This window comes from Rutidosis leptorrhynchoides, chromosome 2 (assembly GCF_046630445.1).
Source record: "Rutidosis leptorrhynchoides isolate AG116_Rl617_1_P2 chromosome 2, CSIRO_AGI_Rlap_v1, whole genome shotgun sequence".
In the NCBI taxonomy this organism is placed as follows: domain Eukaryota; kingdom Viridiplantae; phylum Streptophyta; class Magnoliopsida; order Asterales; family Asteraceae; genus Rutidosis; species Rutidosis leptorrhynchoides.
The window spans coordinates 676,341,979-676,363,623 of NC_092334.1; the positions used below are offsets into that span (position 1 = coordinate 676,341,979).

General features: G+C 31.4%; 1 protein-coding gene across 1 annotated transcript; it reads right to left on the bottom strand.

The window, feature by feature from the left end:
• Window positions 1–5,788: 5,788 nt before the first annotated feature.
• Window positions 5,789–8,524, bottom strand: LOC139893953 (protein OSB1, mitochondrial-like). Its single transcript, XM_071877159.1, has 4 exons — window positions 8,178–8,524; window positions 7,132–7,270; window positions 6,272–6,332; window positions 5,789–6,119 (listed from the first exon to the last, which is right to left on the bottom strand). Exons 1-4 carry the CDS (start codon window positions 8,495–8,497, stop codon window positions 5,842–5,844), a joined length of 798 nt encoding a protein of 265 aa, XP_071733260.1. The 5' UTR covers window positions 8,498–8,524; the 3' UTR covers window positions 5,789–5,841.
• Window positions 8,525–21,645: the final 13,121 nt, after the last annotated feature.

Genomic DNA, 21,645 nt, shown 5'->3' on the forward strand with positions numbered 1-21,645 from the left:
GATGCAACGGACTAAAAATTACAAGTCAACTATGCACATAAATATAATATAATATATAAATAATTCTTAAAATTATATATATATTATATTTATTTATTAAAACCGTCGGCAAATAAAAAACAAAAGTATGTGAGCTTTAAAAGAAGGCCATGCGATCGCATGGCCAGGAAGACCAAAAACCATGCGATCGCATGGTGCACTGTATCAGCTCAGGTCCTATAAAGTTCGCGTGTTTTGGACGAAAATAACACATCTTTTTCTATCCTCTCTATCTCTCACGATATATATATATATATATATATATATATATATATATATATATATATATATATATATATATATATATATATATATATATAATTTTAGTTTTAATTTAAGATTAATAATAATAATAATAAGGGTATGCTAGCGAATGTTGTAAGTGTGTAAGTCGAAATTCTGTCCGTGTAACGCTACGCTATTATTAATCATTGTAAGTTATGTTCAATCTTTTTATATTAATGTCTCGTAGCTAAGTTATTATTATGCTTATTTAAATTAAAGTAATCGTGATGTTGGGCTAAAATATTAAAGACGGGGTAATTGGGCTTTGGACCATAATTGGGGTTTGGATAAAAGAACGCCACTTGTAGAAATTAGACTATGGGCTATTAATGGGCTTTATATTAACTAAATGATACCTCGTTAATTTAATATATAGACTTATAATTTGACGTATCTATAAATAACCACATACGCTTAATCGGGTACGGTGGGCGGGATATCTATAAATACCAATAATTGTTCATTTTACCGGACACGGGGATGGATTAATAATCAATAGACTTGTTGAAACAGGGGTGAATTACATATAAGGGTAATTGGTGTAATTGTTAACAAAGTAATAAAACCTTGGATTACACGCAGTCGATAACCTGGTGTATTCATTAAACAAAGTATTAAGACCTTGTTACAGTTCGAATCCCCAATTAGTTGGAATATTTGACTTCGGGTATAAGGATAATTTGACGAAGACTCTCGCACTTTATATTTATGACTGATGGACTATTATGGATAAAAATGTATGGACATATCGAATAATCCAGGACAAAGGACAATTAACCCATGGTAATAAATTAAAATCAACACGTCAAACATCATGATTACGGAAGTTTAAATAAGCATAATTCTTTTATTTCATATTTTATCGCACTTTTATTTACTGTCATTTTATTTATCGTACTTTTTAATTATCGCAATTTTATTTATCGCACTTTAATTATCGTCATTTACTTTACGCTTTAAATTAAGTTATATTTATTTTTAATAGTTTACATTAGGTTTTAACTGCGACTTAAGACATAAAATTGACAAACCGGTCATTAAACGGTAAAAACCCCCTTTTATAATAATACTACTATTTATATATATATATATATATATATATATATATATATATATATATATATATATATATATATATATATATATATATATACAAATATAGTTTTAAAAATATAGCGTTAAACTTGGCTAGATCTCTGCGGAACGAACCGAACTTACTAAAAACTACACTACTGTACAATTAGGTACACTGCCTATAAGTGTTGTAGCAAGGTTTAGGTATATCCACTCTATAAATAAATAAATAACTTGTGTAAAATTGTATCTATTTAATAGTATTTCGTAGCAAAAATATAAGCTATTTCATATACACCTCTACGCACATCAATTATATATGGGGATATTTTAGATGCATTTTGTTAAGGTCAGTTACCAGGTGTTCAATCCATACGAATGAATTTTAAACACTTGCGAGTGTATGATTATTGAATAAATGAAATCTTGTGGTCTATTAAAATGATGGAAATGATTGATTACGATAAACTAATGAACTCACCAACCTTTTGGTTGACACTTGAAAGCATGTTTATTCTCAGGTTTGAAAGAAATCTTCCGCTGTGCATTTGCTCATTTTAAAGATATTACTTGGTGTCTTTCATGGCATATTTCAAAAGACGTTGCATTCAAGTTGTTGAGTTCGATAAAGATTATTGTTAAGTAAATGACAGATTAGGTCATTTATAGTTTGGATATTATGAAATGGTATGCATGTCTGTCATTTTTCGATGTAATGAAAGTTGTCTTTTAAAAACGAATGCAATGTTTGTAAAATGTATCATATAGAGGTCAAATACCTCACGATGTAATCAACTATTGTGAATCATTTATAATGTATATGAACGGGTCCTTTCACAATTTTGTTGTTTACCTCCGTACGGATATGCAAACTCCATCGCGCGTAGCCACGAATCCAGTGTAAACGAATCATCCACTTCAGGTCTGTTTATTATTTCCCTTACAAAATCTTGCGTACACATGTCATCCACAACGTTATTCTCGTTATTTCGTAGTTCATACGCATCTTAGAAAATGAAATATGTTGCTTTTGTTTTTGAAGGTTACGTTGGGGGGACTGTAACTGTCGGGGGAATGGTGGCGACTCAGTCGGCACCTAAATGGTTTCAATGGGTTTTTTAACTGATACAGATTGAGTGAGGTCGGAATCATCGATATCAAGTAGGTATTCCCATCCATCGTTTTCAAAATTGGTCATTTTTTTAGAATGTGATTTAGTGTTTTTTGTAGTTTTCAACTGGTGATTTCATTGATATATAAATCTAAGTTTGATGTGTTTGAAATGTGGTTGTGTTGTATGTGATGTTGTTATTGAGAATGAAGTTTCAAGTGGTATAAATACATGTAGAAAAGCATAGATTACGACCTGCAAAAGCAAGATTCTGGGTTAAAGTGAACAAAAAATGGCAGGGGCAAAACCGAAGTTTGAAACTTCGGTTTTGCTGAAAAGCCTGCAAAACCGAAGTTTGAAACTTCGGTCTAGGGCACGGGTGGCAATCTTGTACACATGGTCAGCCTAGTAACTGTAGTAAAAGCATAAAGGGTCAAATCCGAGGTTCCAAACTTCGATTTTGCCAAATCCGAAGTTTGGAACTTCGGTTATACCATTTTCGTAAAAGATTTTGTAAAATTTCTATTTTTGCAAGTAAGATTTGTAAATTTACCATTTTAAAAAAAAATCATATAAATACGAAGTGAAAAATGATATTTCAAAATTTCAAGATTGAAATACATTGAGATTTTAAATTCGGGGTTCAAATTCTCAAACCAAAAGCCACCTTAAATTTGAGAATGGACTATTATGCAAGTATAAGATAAGATATAATACTAACACGTTCTTTAATTAATATAGATACGGAGTATTATTTTAATCCTTATATACTAAATGTGGTGGGAGTCTATGTAGTTTTAGTTTTATTGGATTGTAGTTTTGAGTTCGCGTTCACATTACAAACGGTCCTTCAACTTCGCCTATATTTACACAACGACCTCTCAAGTTTACACTTTCTCAGGGGTTAAAAGTGTAAATATATAATTTATTAAAATAAAAGAAACTAATTCCACCCGAATTTATAACGGACCCTATCTTCTCGCTCGGTGCGAGTTAAATTTTTTCGAGACCACCGTTCAATTACGAAAAATCTTACGAACCCAACGGGACTAACTATACGCGAAACGGACAATTTTTTAAAAAAAACGCTAAACACAACGACAACCCGTATCTTCCCGCTCGCCACAAGTTAAATTTTTTTGACGGCATCGTCAGACTCGAAATAATTTTATGAACAAAACGAAACTAACCACGTTCAAAACGGACACTTTTTAAAAAACGCTAAACACAACGACAACCCGTATCTTTCTACTCGCCGCGAGTTAAATTTTTCCGACAGCACCGTTACACTCGAAAAAATTTATTGAACAAAACAAAACTAACTACGTTCGAAACGGATACTTTTTAAAAAACGTTTAACACAACGACATCTAAAACGACGCTTAACACATGGGTCGTGTTCTCCTCTGTAAATACACAACGCTACGTTAAATATGAATACGCAGCCTGTAAACCCCCGCCGCAACGCGCGGTCCGATCCGGACTAGTTTAATTCAAATGTAAGCTTCATATCATAATGACAACGATAAGAAGGGAAACAGAATTTTATAAGCTTATACGGAGTAAAAAATTGCTAAAAAGGTGAAAGAAAACGATGTTTAAAGAGATGGCCTGATTTGATAGGCTTATCGAAGTTCAATGAATTTAGAGCAATAAATTGATCGAAGTCGACATAGTTCACATGCTTAAATTTTTTTTCATATTCATCGATGATTATGCATAATAGCGGATTTAAAAGCTAGTATTTGTATTTTAAATTGGCTTTAAATAACTTAAATGGTTAATCACCCCTTTTAACTTGTCACATTACCATTTTCTCTCTTTCCAATTTTAAACGGCATTAACTTCAAAATTCAAAGGAACTATATCACATTACCACCACCATTGAATCGTCTCTTTTTTTCGAACACAACGGTACTAATAGGATTTTCATCTAACACCTTACGCGCTCGTGATTATGCGTTAGGTATCAAATAGCAACGACGTTAATAATACTGTGTTCGCAAGAAATGAGACAAGTTTAATAGTGATGATAAATCATCTAATTTTTTCGAATATGAGAGTAATCGTGATTCAAAATTTAATGGGGTAAGTTTAGATTTTGAATGTGAGAGAAGAATGTAAAGAAATTAGTGTATCATCAGAACCAACATGAAATCGGTTTAACTAACCTTACAGAATCCCAGACACATGGTCATGGCATATTTCAACGATTGTTGCTTCACTGTTCAATCTATACTCGCATCCATATCGACTTCCTTATTTGCATCCAAACACGCTTTGGTGTAACATTCTCCCTCGCAATATTAATATATTTATCTGTCGGGTCTCCGTCGGTAGGCTTCTTATTTGTTTAAAACTCTCGTCTGGTGTGTTAGAAATAAATTTTATTTCTTACCTCGTTTGTAACACCGGAGTCGAATCGAGGGATCATTTATATTTTTTTATTACAAGGTGGCTAGTTATCTAGTGCAGCATTAGGTTTTGTGTCGACTCAAACTTACTAGTTTTCAATTCTTGGATCGAATGGGTTAAACTGCTCGAAGATTGGAAGGTTTTGAAGCACGTGAAATATCGTATGTATTTCGTGACGACGACTTTCTTATGGATTATTTTGGAGGTTTTGAAACAATATTACTTCTAATTCTTTTCCGATGAAGAATTATTCATTGTTATATTACAATCGTTTCTGTTTTTTCTTACCCATAGAGGAGATTCAGTAACTCTTGATTTTTAACGCCCTTGTAAATCTAATCCAACTCATTGCTAGATTCGTGGTTAATAAAATCGCCATTAAAAAAAAACATATATATTTTTATATATTAAAGAGGCTTATAAAGGAACTTTATTAGTTTTAGTATCTACTTTTGGAAGTCGGATTCAAAGTAAAAAGAGCATATTGCACACGTAGTCGAAGGAGACAATTGAAGTGAAATGGTTAACGGCCATGTCTTTTTGGATCCAAGCAAACTCTTCTTGACCACTAAAGTTACAATTATTTCCTTTATTTTCAACTTTAATATTAAATTTTATTAATTTGACTTAATCTAATCTATTTCAAGTAATTAGTAGCTAAAATCAGTACGTTACAATCTAGGGGGCTGCGCAATTGAGTAAGGGTATGAAAATAGTAAAAAAAAGTGGAAAGGAAAATAGAGGAAATAGTTGTCCTTTACTTGTAACTTGTAAGGTGTCCTTATCTTTAATTCATATTCATTCCTCACTACAGTCGGATAGTTGTTTAGTAGTCAGTTGCGTACCCAAATCATCCAACTGTTCTATTACATTACAAAATTAAACAATAATCAGATGTGCAAGTTTTAATTTTTAGTTTATAATTCAAACTGTGAGAGACTTGAATGGCATGTTGGATGTTGTTGAAAACCCATGTCACCCATTCTAGAATCCAGCAGTCGTAGCTGTTTCATTATCCATGGTGGATCATAAGGTTTTAGCCAAAGAGCTTCACCACTACTTTCGTGCTTGAAATCAGGCTGTCCTGGATTGACCTTGTGCTTTCTTAAATCCTGCCACTCGTACGGATTTGCAAAGAACACTTGCCATAAATAAAGGCGATTTCTTTGTTTTTCTTGGCTTGATTCTCCTTGATCTGCATCATGAGTCGGGTTACCAAAATGAATGGATCAATTCATGTTATGTTTAATCTTAACGGGTCAAATGTGTTACCACTAAGTGCTAACTATTAACACTATACATAAGAGACATAAACATCAAAATAGTGTATCAAGTCATGAAATTTACCTTCCATATTGTTAGTCTTTTGATTTTTATTTGCAACAAAGTTTATTTCTTTCACAATAACCTGCAATGGTAAGCACAAATGATGAAAACATTGAAATGACTATAAAATTGCAACATACATATAGATGAACTAACTGTATATAGTTTGGAAATATACTATTTTCAAAGGGACTTCTATGATCTTTTCCATTGTCATATACTCTGTAATACTTACGATAAGAGAATGATTCATTAAAATGTTCATATGCTAATAATTTGGGATCATATACTATTATCTAAGGACAAAGTCATATTCATATAGTCTATCTACTTATCAGAATGATAATAGAAGACAAGGATATCTATGATAGAAGTAAGTAATTACGGCCAACTTTCATTAGTTATTATAGTGATCACTAGAAGAACTGACTTTATCATTTGCCAATTTTAGGTGGATTGTTATCATTATATATGAATATTAATTTTTAATTATCATGGTTCCTAGTTACTACAGATTTTTGCGATCATCTGCTGCTATTTGCTTTCTCTTGTTAGGACGTTAGAAATAAAAATGCTACAACATGTTAAACTACACGTCACTTAGTCATTTATAACAGTTTGGAAAAACGATTATTACGTCACTGATTATTAAATTCTTGAAGTCTGGAAAGGGTGTTATCTGCACTACAAGAATGTTTCAAGTTGACATATACACCAAGCAACTCATCTATTTCAAATTTTTAATATGGTTAGTACACTACAAACTACCAGGCGACTACTGGCTCATTAGAATTTCTATTATCAAATGTATGGAAACAATGAAAGATTCATTGTAAATTATTTCATGATTAAGGCTAGATAAGGATATAAAGCATACAGACCTTGTGCTTCAGTTCCAATTTTCCACTATCAGAAGCTTTTTTAACCGATCGCAGATACCCTGATACATATATATAGTCATTTGGTTTCAGATGTTGAATAGATAACTCAGCCATATCATCCCACATGTCCAAGAAGATTCTGCAGACGACATAAACATAAACATTTAAGTTATTCTACTAACAATATGCAAAGATCTCTTTGGCTGTTAAGTATAAGTACATTGGACATTCATTTTAAGAAATTACAAACTATCTTAACAGGAATCAAAGATTCGGCGCACCATGTTGGTGATTTTAGTGTCATCTAACAATCAATTTAGGTAATTGGGATTTACTTGAAAAGCAAGAGTTGTCTAGTTATACTTAGTAACAGGTTCGGAGAGTGCGGAGTGCACGCCTGTAAGTGTTGACTAGACACTGTCCAACAGAATATCAATTCGGTTTTGGGATTTCTGCTTTTCATAGCAACATACACATAAAACATAACATTCTCACTAATACTATAATTTGATCTCTTCTTGCCTAGAATCAAATTGCGTTCTTGTCTTATCCCAACTAAGATTTCGTGCAACCCGAGGCAGAAAAGGGTCGAAATACTTAATTTGGAAAGCGTTTCGCGATTCAAGAATCAATCAGGGGGACTATCAATCTGCAACCCATTTTATAACATACCACTTGTAGCTGTAAGCAAGCACAAAGTTTCTCATTTGAATAGCAAGCTAAATCATATTTTTCTTAGTCTTTTAAGCCTCTTATGTCAGATATCAAGAGCTGATGTGATCATTATTTCATATCAATCCTAATTCAATTGAAGACCATGTATTAGGGTTCACCAGGAACTGAATTCGCCAATTTTATTCCCAAATTCAATTAAAATTATACATTTAGGTAGTTAACAGCTTGCATCAGTTGTCATTAATTTATATATCAAAATAAACAGAAGCATAACTAAACAGACTACTAATTATAATTATAATTATTGATTATAATTACTAATAGTTAAACAAAACATACTATAACCCTAGGTATGCATAAATAAAACTTACGTCATGAATTTGTTGGAATTGGATGGATACTCAACTTTGAGCTGCGTGTAAACAGACTGTAAACCGTTGGATGCAGTGAAGGATTTAAGAGGTGAATTGACGGTGCCGATGAAACTGACGGAATTAGCGAGGTGTTTTCGAGGGCGGATTGTGTTAGGGCGTTGTGTTTTGAGTGTGTGTTGATAAATGATACTTCCATTTTTATTTGTGGATGATGATGATGATGATGATGATGATGAGAAAAAGATGCGTGATTGGAGTTGAGATTGAGATAATAACGTTCGTAACAGAGGTCGGAGACGATCACCCGTTGCCGCCATTGTCGTTGATTCTTCCAATTTTATGATTTTGTCCCCAAATTATGTATGAATTTTAAAAATATAGGATTCTTTTTAGTGTCTCATTAACTAAAATATTACCCCGTAAAAGAAATTGCCCAAAAAAAAAACATACTCTGTAATAAAATAATAACATTGAACGACATTAACAAGTATAAAATGATACAGTGGAAATTCAAACCACGAGAAACCACAACATAACATAGCATCCAAACCAAAGATGTCTAAGGGTAGAGACACAGGACACTTGGCTAGTGTACCAAACATGTTAAAAAGCACGCCAACAAAGAAAAATCTATTTAAAATCTATTTATCATATGCAAAAAAAAAGAAAATACAACAAGCGTCGATGATCGAAAGAATTAGGGGCGGAGACAAGGGGGGACTGAGGGGTGCTTAGTCTCCCCCAATGCTCAATCTAGACCCGAGTTTCATTTGTATTATCATGTGCAAATAATTGTAACTCTCCCTCAAGACCTAAGAATATTTTATGTAAGTATTTCATTATCAAGTAAGCCATTTGCATATAAATTCTGACTTCACCTCTGCTTAAGAAGATACATTTTAGGTGTAGGTCTGCTCCAAATTCTTTGGACATAAATCATACACAAAATATATAACATGTATACTCCTTAATATATACGAGGCCATGAGGGTCAGTGGCGGAGACAAGGGGAGACTGGGTGGTGCTCAGCCACCTTCAACCACTCAAGTTTAACCATTGTTATTCAATAAATGTAGTGTAAGTTACATTAGTTTAAGATGATTTAATGTTAGAGATATCATTGTTATTATTGAAAACTAGTAGAAAAGAAAGAAATGGGTTGAATGCCAAAAAGAAATTGACACTATCGTTCAAAATATGTGACTACAACGTTTATTTGTTATAATTTTAGAGTTAAAAAAAAATCGAGTCCCCCTTAACTTTAATTTTGGATTCCTCTAGAAAGAAGGCCAACCTCCACCACAACAAGTTAAAGGTTCGAACAAGTTTAAGGTTTTGACTCAACCTCACTTGCCTTTCAAAGTGATTAACAGCTCAAATATCTATTATTCGAATGTTCAGACTCAACCTCGCAATAACTTGTTTGATTTTGAATGAGCATTTTAATTAATATTTTAATTTTAATTTTAATCGATGTAGAATTACTAATAAATTTTACATGACTAAATAAGAATATATAACTGCTTGATAACTATTTTACTTTGAATTATAATTTGAGATGTTAAAGAAAATGAAGAAGTTTAATACAGTAGTTAACGGATAAATTTAACACTTAATAGTTCAATATCTTAGTATCATTTGTCATTATATTATATACTAGTCGAATGACCCGTGATTTCACGGGATAGTTGAAAAACAACATGCTAAACTCATCAACATCACTACAATATGTACATATCCATCATGGATATTGTATTGTTATAACCTACATTATAAGAAAAGATGTCTGGATATTGGCAGGAATCGATTGAAACTTTAGTATGGGCTCATGAACGCACACCTTTGGTCAATTTGATTCGTTGGAGAGATAAACCAGTGGCACTATCCATTGTACAAGCAAGATTGGTTGGATTAGCCCACTTTTCTGTAGGTTTTATATTTACTTATATAACAACCCTCATATTTTCATACATGAATTGATCAATTTGACTATAGGGTTGTTATCCATACGTAATATATAATTAAATTTGACATTGATCAAATATTTATTTTTAGTCGACACTTTTTGTTAACTAAAGTTTACACTAATTATATAAAATAACTTTAGTTAATATTAATATTAATGCGTATTATATTTAAAACTATATGAAACATAATTATTAATTAAATGATAAGTTATTTTAATCATTATATGTCCATCATGGATATTGTATTGTTATAACCTACATTATAAGAAAAGATGTCTGGATATTGGCAGGAAATCGATTGAAACTTTAGTATGGGCTCATGAACGCACACCTTTGGTCAATTTGATTCGTTGGAGAGATAAACCAGTGGCACTATCCATTGTACAAGCAAGATTGGTTGGATTAGCCCACTTTTCTGTAGGTTTTATATTTACTTATATAACAACCCTCATATTTCCATACCTGAATTGACTAATTTGACTTTAGGGTTGTTATCCATACGTAATATATAATTAAATTTGACATTGATCAAATATTTATTTTTAGTCGACACTTTTTGTTAACTAAAGTTTACACTAATTATATAAAATAACTTTAGTTAATATTAATATTAATGCGTATTATATTTAAAACTATATGAAACATAATTATTAATTAAATGATAAGTTATTTTAATCAATATATATATATATATATATATATATATATATATATATATATATATATATATATATATATATATATATATTTAGCTTATAAAAAAAAGAGATTTTTTTTATAAATTAAATAATGAGCCCATGAATTTTGACTAAATATTTTCAATAACAAAAATTTATTAAAAACATTTTTAACATGTTTTTATTTTTTGTCAAAATTGGCACCTTTATTTTATTTATATTTTTTCTTTTCACCAACCATTTTTTTTCCTATAAATGCCCACTTCCATTTCATAAAAACTTGTATCAAATCTTTGGAAAAACTCTCTCACAAACTTGGGAAAGTACTTGAGGTATTTTCTATATTTTTTTTCGAATTGCTTTTATTTTTTTGTATATTCTTTAAAAATTCGAATTTAATATATATAAATTATTTTTACATGTTATAATTAGTATTATAAGTATTATGATGTATAAAATTAATTTTGATAATTTATGAAATATTATTTATAATTAAATACGAATTATGTAGTATTTAAACATAAAAATAATATAAAATTCGTAATAAAATATTAAACAGTAATAAAAATAATTATAAATTTTTTTGAGATTATTATACTTTTATAAACAAGTGAAAATTAAAAAATTAAATAAATAGGACGATTAGTATTTAAAAAGACTTTACTTTTGCATTATTCTAAACCGAGAGAAATAATAAAGAAAATACAAAATAAATACAAACGTGTATTAAATATTTTTATAAAATTTTTATATGATTAGTAGAATCACTAAGTATTTTAAAAAAAAATATAAAAATTAATTTTAAATTAATTTTCCTATTTATTTAATTATAGGCCGATTACAATGGTTAAATAATTAGAAAACATTAAATAAATAATATTTTGATATAAAATTTGATTTAATAATTTTTATAACATTTTTACATAATATAGAACCTGTAAAAAATATAAAATTATTTATTTAGGTCGATTTAATATTTATTACCTAATTAAATTTGATTAATATAAACCGAGTATATATATAAAGAAAAGTGGGAAATAAATACAAAAACTTGATAAAATTATTTTTATAAAATATCCTACTGAATTGTATAATTAACTAAGTTTATAAAAATTATAAATATAATATTTAATGAATTAATATTCGAATTAACATATATTAGTATGATTTTCGATTAACATAAGTATATTACATATACTAAATTAATATTATTATTATAACTTACGGTTAATAACTAAGTATACTATATAATAAAGTATAATGCTTATAATGTAAGTTAATAACAATACATTATTAATAAACACTTATTTTATAACTATACTAATTTAATAATAATAACTTATAGTATATAATATAAGATAATCAAATTGTTAATACATTAATAAATATAATATAACATATATAATAACGTATAAACCTAAAGTGAAGGCTAATCAAAGATAATGTACAATTCATGTGAACTTCATCGCTACTCACGGTCGTAAGTGAATGATGTCTAGGTTGCCATTTATGGGTAAGCTTGTGGATCTCGAATGCCATGACTTAGATTCTGGTCAAGAGTCCTGGGCCCCCGGTTACATCTGGTCATTCCTGACTTATTTGATAGCAACGAAGTTTGAGTAAAGTTGTACAACGTCTTGCTAAAGATTAACCCGAACTTTCAAAAATTGGAAAATTACTATAAGTGGAAACTTTCCATAAATAGTAACCTTCCAAAAATGGAAATTCTTTAGTGAACCATTACTATCAATATAGTACTATATACTATTGTCTGTTAGGCAATGTCTGATCATACGTTCTATCTCTAGGTTGAGATCTCGGTCACGTCCTTCCGTTCAATTCTTTCGTGGAATACTCTTTTATGCTACTAAGGTGATTTTCATAGCCCCACTTTTACTGTTTACTTAACTATTTATAACTTTTGGGGTGAGACACATGCTTGCTTTATAACTGTTTTACACTTAGACACAAGTACTAAATTGTTAACTATGCTGTCATGCTTTGATTCATGCTAAATCCCTACCGTAATATCGTCAATTGCTACGTTTAAATGCAAACTTAATTGTTGTGAGTAGGCCTATTGAGAGTAACGTCTCTAACCATTCGACCGTTGGTCTTTGGTTACATAATAATGATTCCACGACACTGACAGAGAAGGTGTCATAGGGTAAACTTGTTTAGTAGCGATATTACAAAATGCAGCAACACTTTTAGATTGATATTTCTATATCAATCAACTTTAAACTAAATCTTGTGGTCTAAAACTTTGGATATTATTTATAAACCTGTGAATTTTACTCAATCTTTTTGGTTGACACTTTAAGCATGTTTTGTCTCAGGTGATGATTGAGCTAGCTGTTTGCAACTTTGTGATGATAGATTTGATGCTTGCATGGAGTCCACATCGCATATTATATTTTAGTTCATAAACATTTATTTTACGTTTTAATAATAATGTAAACATGTATTACTGCTTCCGCTGTTTTATTAATAAAGGTTTTATTTAAAAAGTCTCATATAGAGTCGTTCTCGTTTATACAACTGTGTTATGATATGATTGGTCACAATTACCCCTGGTCCATTTTGGGGGGTGTGACAACTTATGCGGTTTGTCTTTCCTCTATCTTCCCGGGACTCCTGCGGGCTAGAGAGATGGAACTACTGAAGCAGCTCCCTCTGCTTCTGGAACTGTAAAAGGGTTGGGGGCAATCACTTTTTACCACAATGATAAGATATATATACCACAAATGCAGAGTTGAATTATTATCATAAAAATTGTATCTATATACTGCAAATGAATATTTTCTTAACCGGTAGCCTATATGCATCAATTGCAGAATAATAAACAAAGATGCATAAATAGATATCATATTACTACACTCAATACTAAGTCCTATATTAATACATTCAAAATTTCTTCATAAAACTAAACTCTAAATTTAGAATATTCAAATCCTACATGATAACACAACTAATAAAAACATCAAGAAAACTTTGAGTGTATCAATTGTGGTTCCATCAATCAAACAAACCCGTGGTTCCATCAAATAAATACTGATAACAATTAATCAAACAAAAGTGAATGTAAAAGTTAACAACAAACTTGGTTGAATCGAATAATTGTAATTAAGTTGAGTGTATTAAGAATATTCAACTCCCACATGATAACACAAGTAAGAGAAACATCAATAAAACTTCGAGTATATTAAGTGTGGTTCCATCAATCAAACAAAACCGTGGTTCCATCTAATAAAAACTGATAACATATTATCAAACAAAATCGAATGTAAAAGTAGCAACAAACCGGATTGATTGATTGTAAAAGTAACAACAAACCGGGTTGGATCAAGTACTCGTATTTGCAAGGCTAGAATATAGAATTAAATTGATTTTAAAGAAGAAAAGCATGGTTGTTGAACAATTAAATGGACAGAAGAATAAATTATAACGGATGAAAGTGTGTTACTTTTATTTATGAGAGATTACTATTTCCTTTTATAAAAGATGTCGTATTATTTATTTAATTAAAAAATAAAAAAATGACATCATCATTATCAAAATTTAAAGATAATTAGTGAGATGATTACATCATCATTTTAGAGCTTTATATTTGAATATATAGATAGATTACTCCCTCCGTCCCCAAAAAATTGTTCACCTTTCACTTTTGATTTGTCTCAAAATTATTGTCTCTTTTTCTAGATAAACATTAAATATTATTAAAGTTTCAATTATATCTTTTTTAATTCTAGAAATTTAATTATAAATATATCAATTAATTTATTAGTTACTCTTTATAACTACGTATATTCTAGTAAAAACGTGTTAAAAATGATTAATAATTCAAGGCATAATGATTCTATTAAGAAGTCAATGAAGCCCAATCTCTCTATATTCTAATAACTTTCAATCGTACTGATTCGAAAGAGTAAATTTCATTAATGATCCATGTGATTTATATGAGTTTACAAAACAATATTCCTAATTCAAATTTCAATGCTATAATACTAAAAAGTTTACATTTATCATAATCTTTCATCCACTTTAAATTGACTAAAATAACTGAGTAAAACAACAATCAGCCATATAATACAGTACAAGCCTTATTCAAAACTAGCTTGGAACATTTGTCCAATGCCTCTAATAATCGCCTCGAAAACACCCCAATCGTCACCTCCCGATGAATCATAACTACTCGAACCACTTGAAGGAACCTCATAAACATTTGTCGAATCAGAAGTAGCAAAAGAAAATCGATCATTGTTATCTGTAACGCTTTCATATATCATGTTAGTCGCTAATTCTCCTAATTCAACAACATCTTGTGGATCAACACGTTTTGAATCCACACTAGAATGGTTCACACCATCTTGACTCTTTCCTGAGCCACTCATAACACAAAGCGGATGAACCATAAAGTTGCAACCCTTGCACTGATATGCAAGACCTTCAATTGGGTTATGGCATGTTTCACAAAGTGGGCCCTGATTAGGTTTGGGCCTATTAACAAAAAGGCTCAACTGGTGCGCGTGGTTCGTAGTGGAAATGAGCCATTTGGTGGGACACTTGGCGCAATAATTGTGTAAGTTGAAGTTGCAGATGGTGCAACTGAACCTTGGTCCGGTTCCAAGGATCTTGCAGCCGTCACAGTGGTAAGTTGTATTGGCTGTGAGTTCGGTTAGCTTGTGTGGCGGATGCATGAAGTGTGCAAGTGAGTTGTTCAAAGGCGCCATTTTGATTAATCTTGATACAATAAATATTTATGTGTGATTTAAATGCATTTGTTCCTAGTATTTATAGTTGTTTAGAGGTATGAATTTAAGATTTGATTTGAACAGGTGAAGACTTCATTGATTTTTACTTGTTCGTATCTGAAAGTTTCAAATATACGAAGTAACTCGTTATCTAACTTTTATAGGTAAAACGTAAATATTTAATTATTTGCGTAAGGAGGATTTGGTCGAAAATTGTTGGTTGTTATTCATATATTTAATTACTCGTTCAAAAGTTTTCTAAGATGTACCGATAGAGCCCATTCCGATCAACGACTGGGATTAGCTTATAGATTAATTGGGCCTGCTTTAATTCTCGTAGTCCATTTATAGTAACTAGCAGTCTAGCAGAAATAGGAAAATTGACTCAAATACACTTTTTTAAAAAGTTTTATTTCAAAATACACTTTTTGTAAAAAAATTGTCTTTTTACACCATTGGGTAGACCAAAGTGTTGGTCGACCACCTCATTTTTCAAGGTGGTCGACCAAGCTTCATTGAGGTCTCGGTCGACTACTGTGTAAACAAGGTCGACTACCTCTCATATTTTCATGGTCGACTACCCCCACAAAAAATAACGCGGGCGACCCAAATGGTGGTCGACTACCCAAAAAATCAAGTAGCCGTTGAATGAAATTATCTTTTATTCCAACACGGTCATTTACCTTATTACCCCCGGTATATTAATTCTGCTGTGTCACATGTACGCCGTTGATTCGTCTATTTTGTTGCGTTTCTTGAGAATTCAGATTAATGTATACCTCCTATTGACTTTTTATATTTTCATGGCTTTCATCTAGTGGTGCACACTCTAAGTCAAAGTTAAGCTTCTTTTTACACCACTAACGACAACGAATCAATGGGTATTCGACCACCATTTGGGTCGCCCGCGTTATTTTTTGTGGGGGTAGTCGACCATGAAAATATGAGAGGTAGTCGACCATGAATACACAGTAGTCGACCGAGACCTCAATGAAGCTTGGTCGACCACCTTGAAAAATGAGGTGGTCGACCAAGGTATATGGTGGTCGACCAACACTTTGGTCTACCCAATGGTGTAAAAAGACAATTTTTTTTACAAAAAGTGTATTTTGAAATAAAACTTAAAAAAAAGTGTATTTGAGCCAATTTCCCGCAGAAATATGGTGTGGGTCTTTGTCAAGTTGAGACTTGTAAGCGTGAGAAATATAACAAAGATTGTAATTAGGGATGACATCTTGGGCCGAGTTTAGATAATTCTAAACCCGAATCCGATTAAAAAAAACTCGTCTCCAACCCGGACTCGGACCCTTTGGGTCTCAGTTAGTTACTAACTAGCAGGTGAACGGGTTTTTCCACTGGTATCTGGGTCCCCATTTACTTAAGAACTATTTTGAATAAAAGGATTTTCCACAGGTATTCGAGTCTCTTTTCGGGTCTATAGTCCGGGTAATCGAGTATACGTCCGAGTTATCGGGTTCAGTCGGGTATATGGACTCGGATCTTTTTCGAGTATACGGGCAGGATAATTGGATTTGTGTATAAAATAATCACCGGACCCGGATCCGAAAGAAATTAAAATACAACCCAGAACCCGGCCCAAAAATATTAAATTTTGAGTTTTTCCATTGTGTACCGTTTTTTTTTTTTTTTTTGGTTCATCCCTAAGTAGTATAACAATATAGGATTATTCACTAACTTGAGGTTACAAATTACAACCAAAAACCTTCACTTTATGAATCTTAATCCTATCCTAATCATCATAATAGGAAAAGTAGGACACCTTATTATTGATTTCCATTTTGTTAAACAACTTCACTAGAAAAGTTATATTTTTCTTAAAATTTACTTTTTTAAATTTTTAGTTATCTTAAAAAAAGTTTCTTAAAACAAGACTAGTTTTTCATAACGAAAATTGTGCTACTACATTAGTCCATTGAATTTACCCAAATTTTGTGGAGTCTTGGTAGTGGCTTAGGAACCAATTTCATATATTTATATTTATATTTATATTAATATTAACTAGATTTTAAACCCATATGTTACATAGATACGTATTACCTGAATAAGATTTATTATAATTATAAAAATAATTTATATGATATAATTCTAACGTATTTTTTTCGAAGATAATAGTTATATTGTTAGTTGAAATACAACATTTAGATATTGTCATCGAAATGTGGTAGTGGGTAGCGGGTGAGGAACCAATTCTATATTTTTAATATTATCATCTCATAAATGTATAATGTTTCGAGTAAGAGCGCTCCTAACGGTCCCGTCCACCTCCAGCCCAGGACGCCGCCCAGCTGGGCGCCGATGGCACCACGGCCGCCCAACCTTCGCCAAGGCCGCCGCCCGGCTCACTCGTTCTCATTTTCGTCCTTTTTCAGCACATTTGTGGACGATGCGGATGAGAGAGATGCAATAATCACATGTACCTTTTGCTTTTGAAGTTGTACATGTATTTATTTAATTAATATAGTGGGTTGAATTTATTTGAGGGATGAGTGTCATTGTTGGGAGTGTTTAGTCCTGGTAAGGAAGTGAGATGGAGGTGTTGATGTGGTGCTGAATGGTTGATTAGTCCTGAAAGAAACCATGTATTGGTTGGGAGCACTCTAATATTTTACTAACATATTGTTGTTTTGTTTTTTAAGAAATTTGATTTAATGATCAATTATTACAAGATGTAAGTAGAGACACGTTTATAATAAGGAATATTGGTCGAGTGTGTTAAAGGGGCCCGGAATGATAGAATATGCGACAACGTCACTTGAATCACGTTCCTACTTTCCGCAAAGCAAACTTGATTGATTTTCTCTGGTATGACATTTTAAAAACTACGCTTTTTATTTACTTTAGAGTCAACTAAAATAAGTCTCTTGCAACTCCACAAATATATATAAATAAGTCATTATTCGTTTCAAGGTCATCATCACAATTTTAGATATTTATATTAATTTAACGATCAAATTGTTACAAAAGTTGGGGTACGCTCTCGTTACGACGGAGTAACGTTAGCTAAATTCGATTAACAATAATGAGGAAACATTAAAGCAAAGGACAAATATTGAAATGGATAAAAAAAACTCAAAAAAAAAAATGAAAGACTAAGGAGGCGTTTGGTTCGTAGGATTTCGAGGGATAAGGATTTTCCTTTCAAAACCCACGAAATTCTATTTTTGGTTGGAGGATTTCAAATGCTAAGGGTTTTGAAATCCCATGAGTGGGGGATTTCTAAATCCTTTGGATTAGGGAAGGATTTTGAAATCCTATGAATGGAGAATTTCTAAATCATACGTTTTACATTTTATTTTTTCTTTTCACGTTTCACGTTTACGTTTTGCGTTATGTATTACGTTTAAAGTTTGCTTTCTCATTTTACGTTTGGGTTTTATGTTTACGTATTATGTTTTCGTTTCATGTTTTACGTATTACTTTCTCGTTTTAGGTTTTACATTTCCGTTTTACGTTTTACGTTTTACGTTTACGTTTTATATTTTACGTTTTATGTTTTATGTTTTAAATTAACGTTTTATTTTTAACTTTTAGGTTTTATGGTTTACGTTTACATATTACTTACGTTTTACGCTTTACGTTTTACAATTTACGTTTTATAAATCCCGGGATTTCAAATACTTAAACCAAACACATGATAGGATTTCAAATCTTGGAATTTAAAATCTTCGAACCAAACGCCACCTAATAAATAATACTCCATAACAATTATATTCCCCACTCTATATTGACACAACTAAATGGAGCCCTCCCATTGGTTGAAACCCATTTTGACAATTATTCATAACCCAAAATCGAAGTCCACTGTAGCATAGGAGAAATCCCAAATAGTAGTGTTTGGCGAAGAAAAAAAAAACGGAATGACATGTTTTTATGTTTTTAATTACAAGAAATCCCAAATAGTAGTGTTTGGCCAAAAAAAAAAAAACAACTGAATGACATGTTTTTATGTTTTTAATTACACTCAATAGTAGTGTTTGGCAAAAAAAAAAGGAATGACATGTTTTTATGTTTTTAATTACAAGAAATCCCAAATAGTAGTGTTTGGCAAAAAAAAAAAAAACGGAATGACATATTTTTATGTTTTTAATTACAACTCAAACTGTTGATATGCGTGTAACCATTAAACACTTTACTATGTAGATTATGTTTGTAATGAATCGCCGGCAAAGTAATCGTTTTCAATTTTCAGCTGCGAAGCGCGCACCCCTTATCTTGTTAATACTAACAACAACAATAATAATTATACTTGATTTGCAATAAGTTAAAAGTTGTGTGGTTGCTTTCTAATAAGTAAAAAAGTTAAGAAATAATAATTATAGTTTATTTGTAATGAATAAAAAGTTATGTGGTTTGTTGAGGGAGAATGTAGGCTAACATGGGATTATGTTTAGTGACTATACTAATCTTAACCCATAACAAAAAGTGTTTTGATGATGATATATGCACATAACTAAAGGTGATGGTAGACATCTTGACATAAATAAACAAGTTCACTAATTCACACTTGCTCTAGCAAGAGACCAAAATCAAAGAAAGCTTAAAATGAACAAAAGTGGTACACGGCTAAACCACGGTCGACCGCAGGTCAGACAGTGGATACTTGCACCCAGATTTACGAAATCAAGGCTGCACGGTCGACTCCACAGCTGACCGTGGATCGAACGCAGAAACCTTCTGTCCAAATTTTGATCGAAAAATGTTTGACCATTTCCGGACATCTATAATTTATGAAACCTGTTCAAACATGCTTATGATAGTTGTCTCCTTCATTCTCAAAGGAGTTTTGGTCACTAGAACACTAGTCTTGGTTAATCACGCCTAATGACACCTTAATGACAATTAAGCCTAGATTAAGGATAATACATAAGTGTTATAGAAAAATATGTAGATCTAAAATGTATCTAGACATACTTAGGATGGTCACCAAGTCCCAACCAATAGCCGCTCTTTCCTTGTACATGTATTGGATATTGATGTATGCTTATACATTAATCTTGTAAATGTCACTTTGCGAGTAAAACTTACTTAGTCTTAGTTTAATGCTATGTTATAACTATATGCTTAATTCTAAGATTACTTAATGATCTCTTGCTAGTCATTACATGAATATTACTTGACTACTTGCTATTAATACATGTGTATTACTTGACTATGTGTTAAGTGCTAAATGATAAGTAGTTACTCCCTCCGTCCCAGATTAAGTGTCCACTTTCTCAAGAATCTTCAAACATGGTGAAATTAACATTCCAAAATAATGAAGTAGTGAACAAAGTGCAAAAGAAAATTGATGCTATATCACTACTTCTTAGAGTTCTTCCTAGTGAAGAAAGGGTTAAATTGCTTTCGTGTGAAAGTGCAAAGGAATGTTGGGACTATGTCCTCAAATTGAAGAAGGCTCTAGTTGGTCAATAAAGAATAGGTTAGAAGAAAAGGTAACAAGACTTGAACGTCTTGATGGGAATTAGTTGGTTGATCAAGATAGAGATGAAGATGAAAACTTTTGCTTTATGGGTTCAAGATTCTCTCCTAGTCAAGATGCTCGTAGTGAAAATGATGTTGAATCGTGCTATCAAGAAGAAGAAGGCGAAAGCTTAAGCGTCCAAAGTAATGAGGTACATGTATTCTATCCTTCTAATTATGAAGATTTTCTAGATGAGTACGAAGCAGTAAAATTTGTGTATACTAGAAGTTGTGACAAAGTTAAATTGTTGGAAAAAGAATTACAAAGGGTAAATCAACTCAACAAAACTTTAAGTAATGAAAACAATTATTTGAAAAGATCTTTAAATGACAATAATGGTTTTAAAAATAAAATTGTTTTGAAATCTAGTCACAATTCTAGTAAACACAAATAATGTACTCTAAGTCCAAGGTCAATTATCAAGAAAGTTGAAAATCTAGGAAGGGCAAACAAATCTAGCAAATCTATAGAAAGTATAAGTCAAAGGTTGGGTAATCTTAGAATAAATGAGAATCAATGATCAAACATTTTGAAAAGAGGATTGTGTATTTAAAACTTAATGTGTTTTAAGTCAATGTGTCATTA

Excerpts from the sequence above, each read along its gene's own strand:
- LOC139893953 (XM_071877159.1), bottom strand. The coding sequence starts at position 8,497 with ATGGCGGCAACGGGTGATCGTCTCCGACCTCTGTTACGAACGTTATTA. Across the intron at positions 6,333-7,131 it reads AATTGGAACTGAAGCACAAG|GTTATTGTGAAAGAAATAAA; the intron begins GTCTGTATGCTT and ends TTACCATTGCAG. Across the intron at positions 6,120-6,271 it reads AAAGACTAACAATATGGAAG|ATCAAGGAGAATCAAGCCAA; the intron begins GTAAATTTCATG and ends CTCATGATGCAG.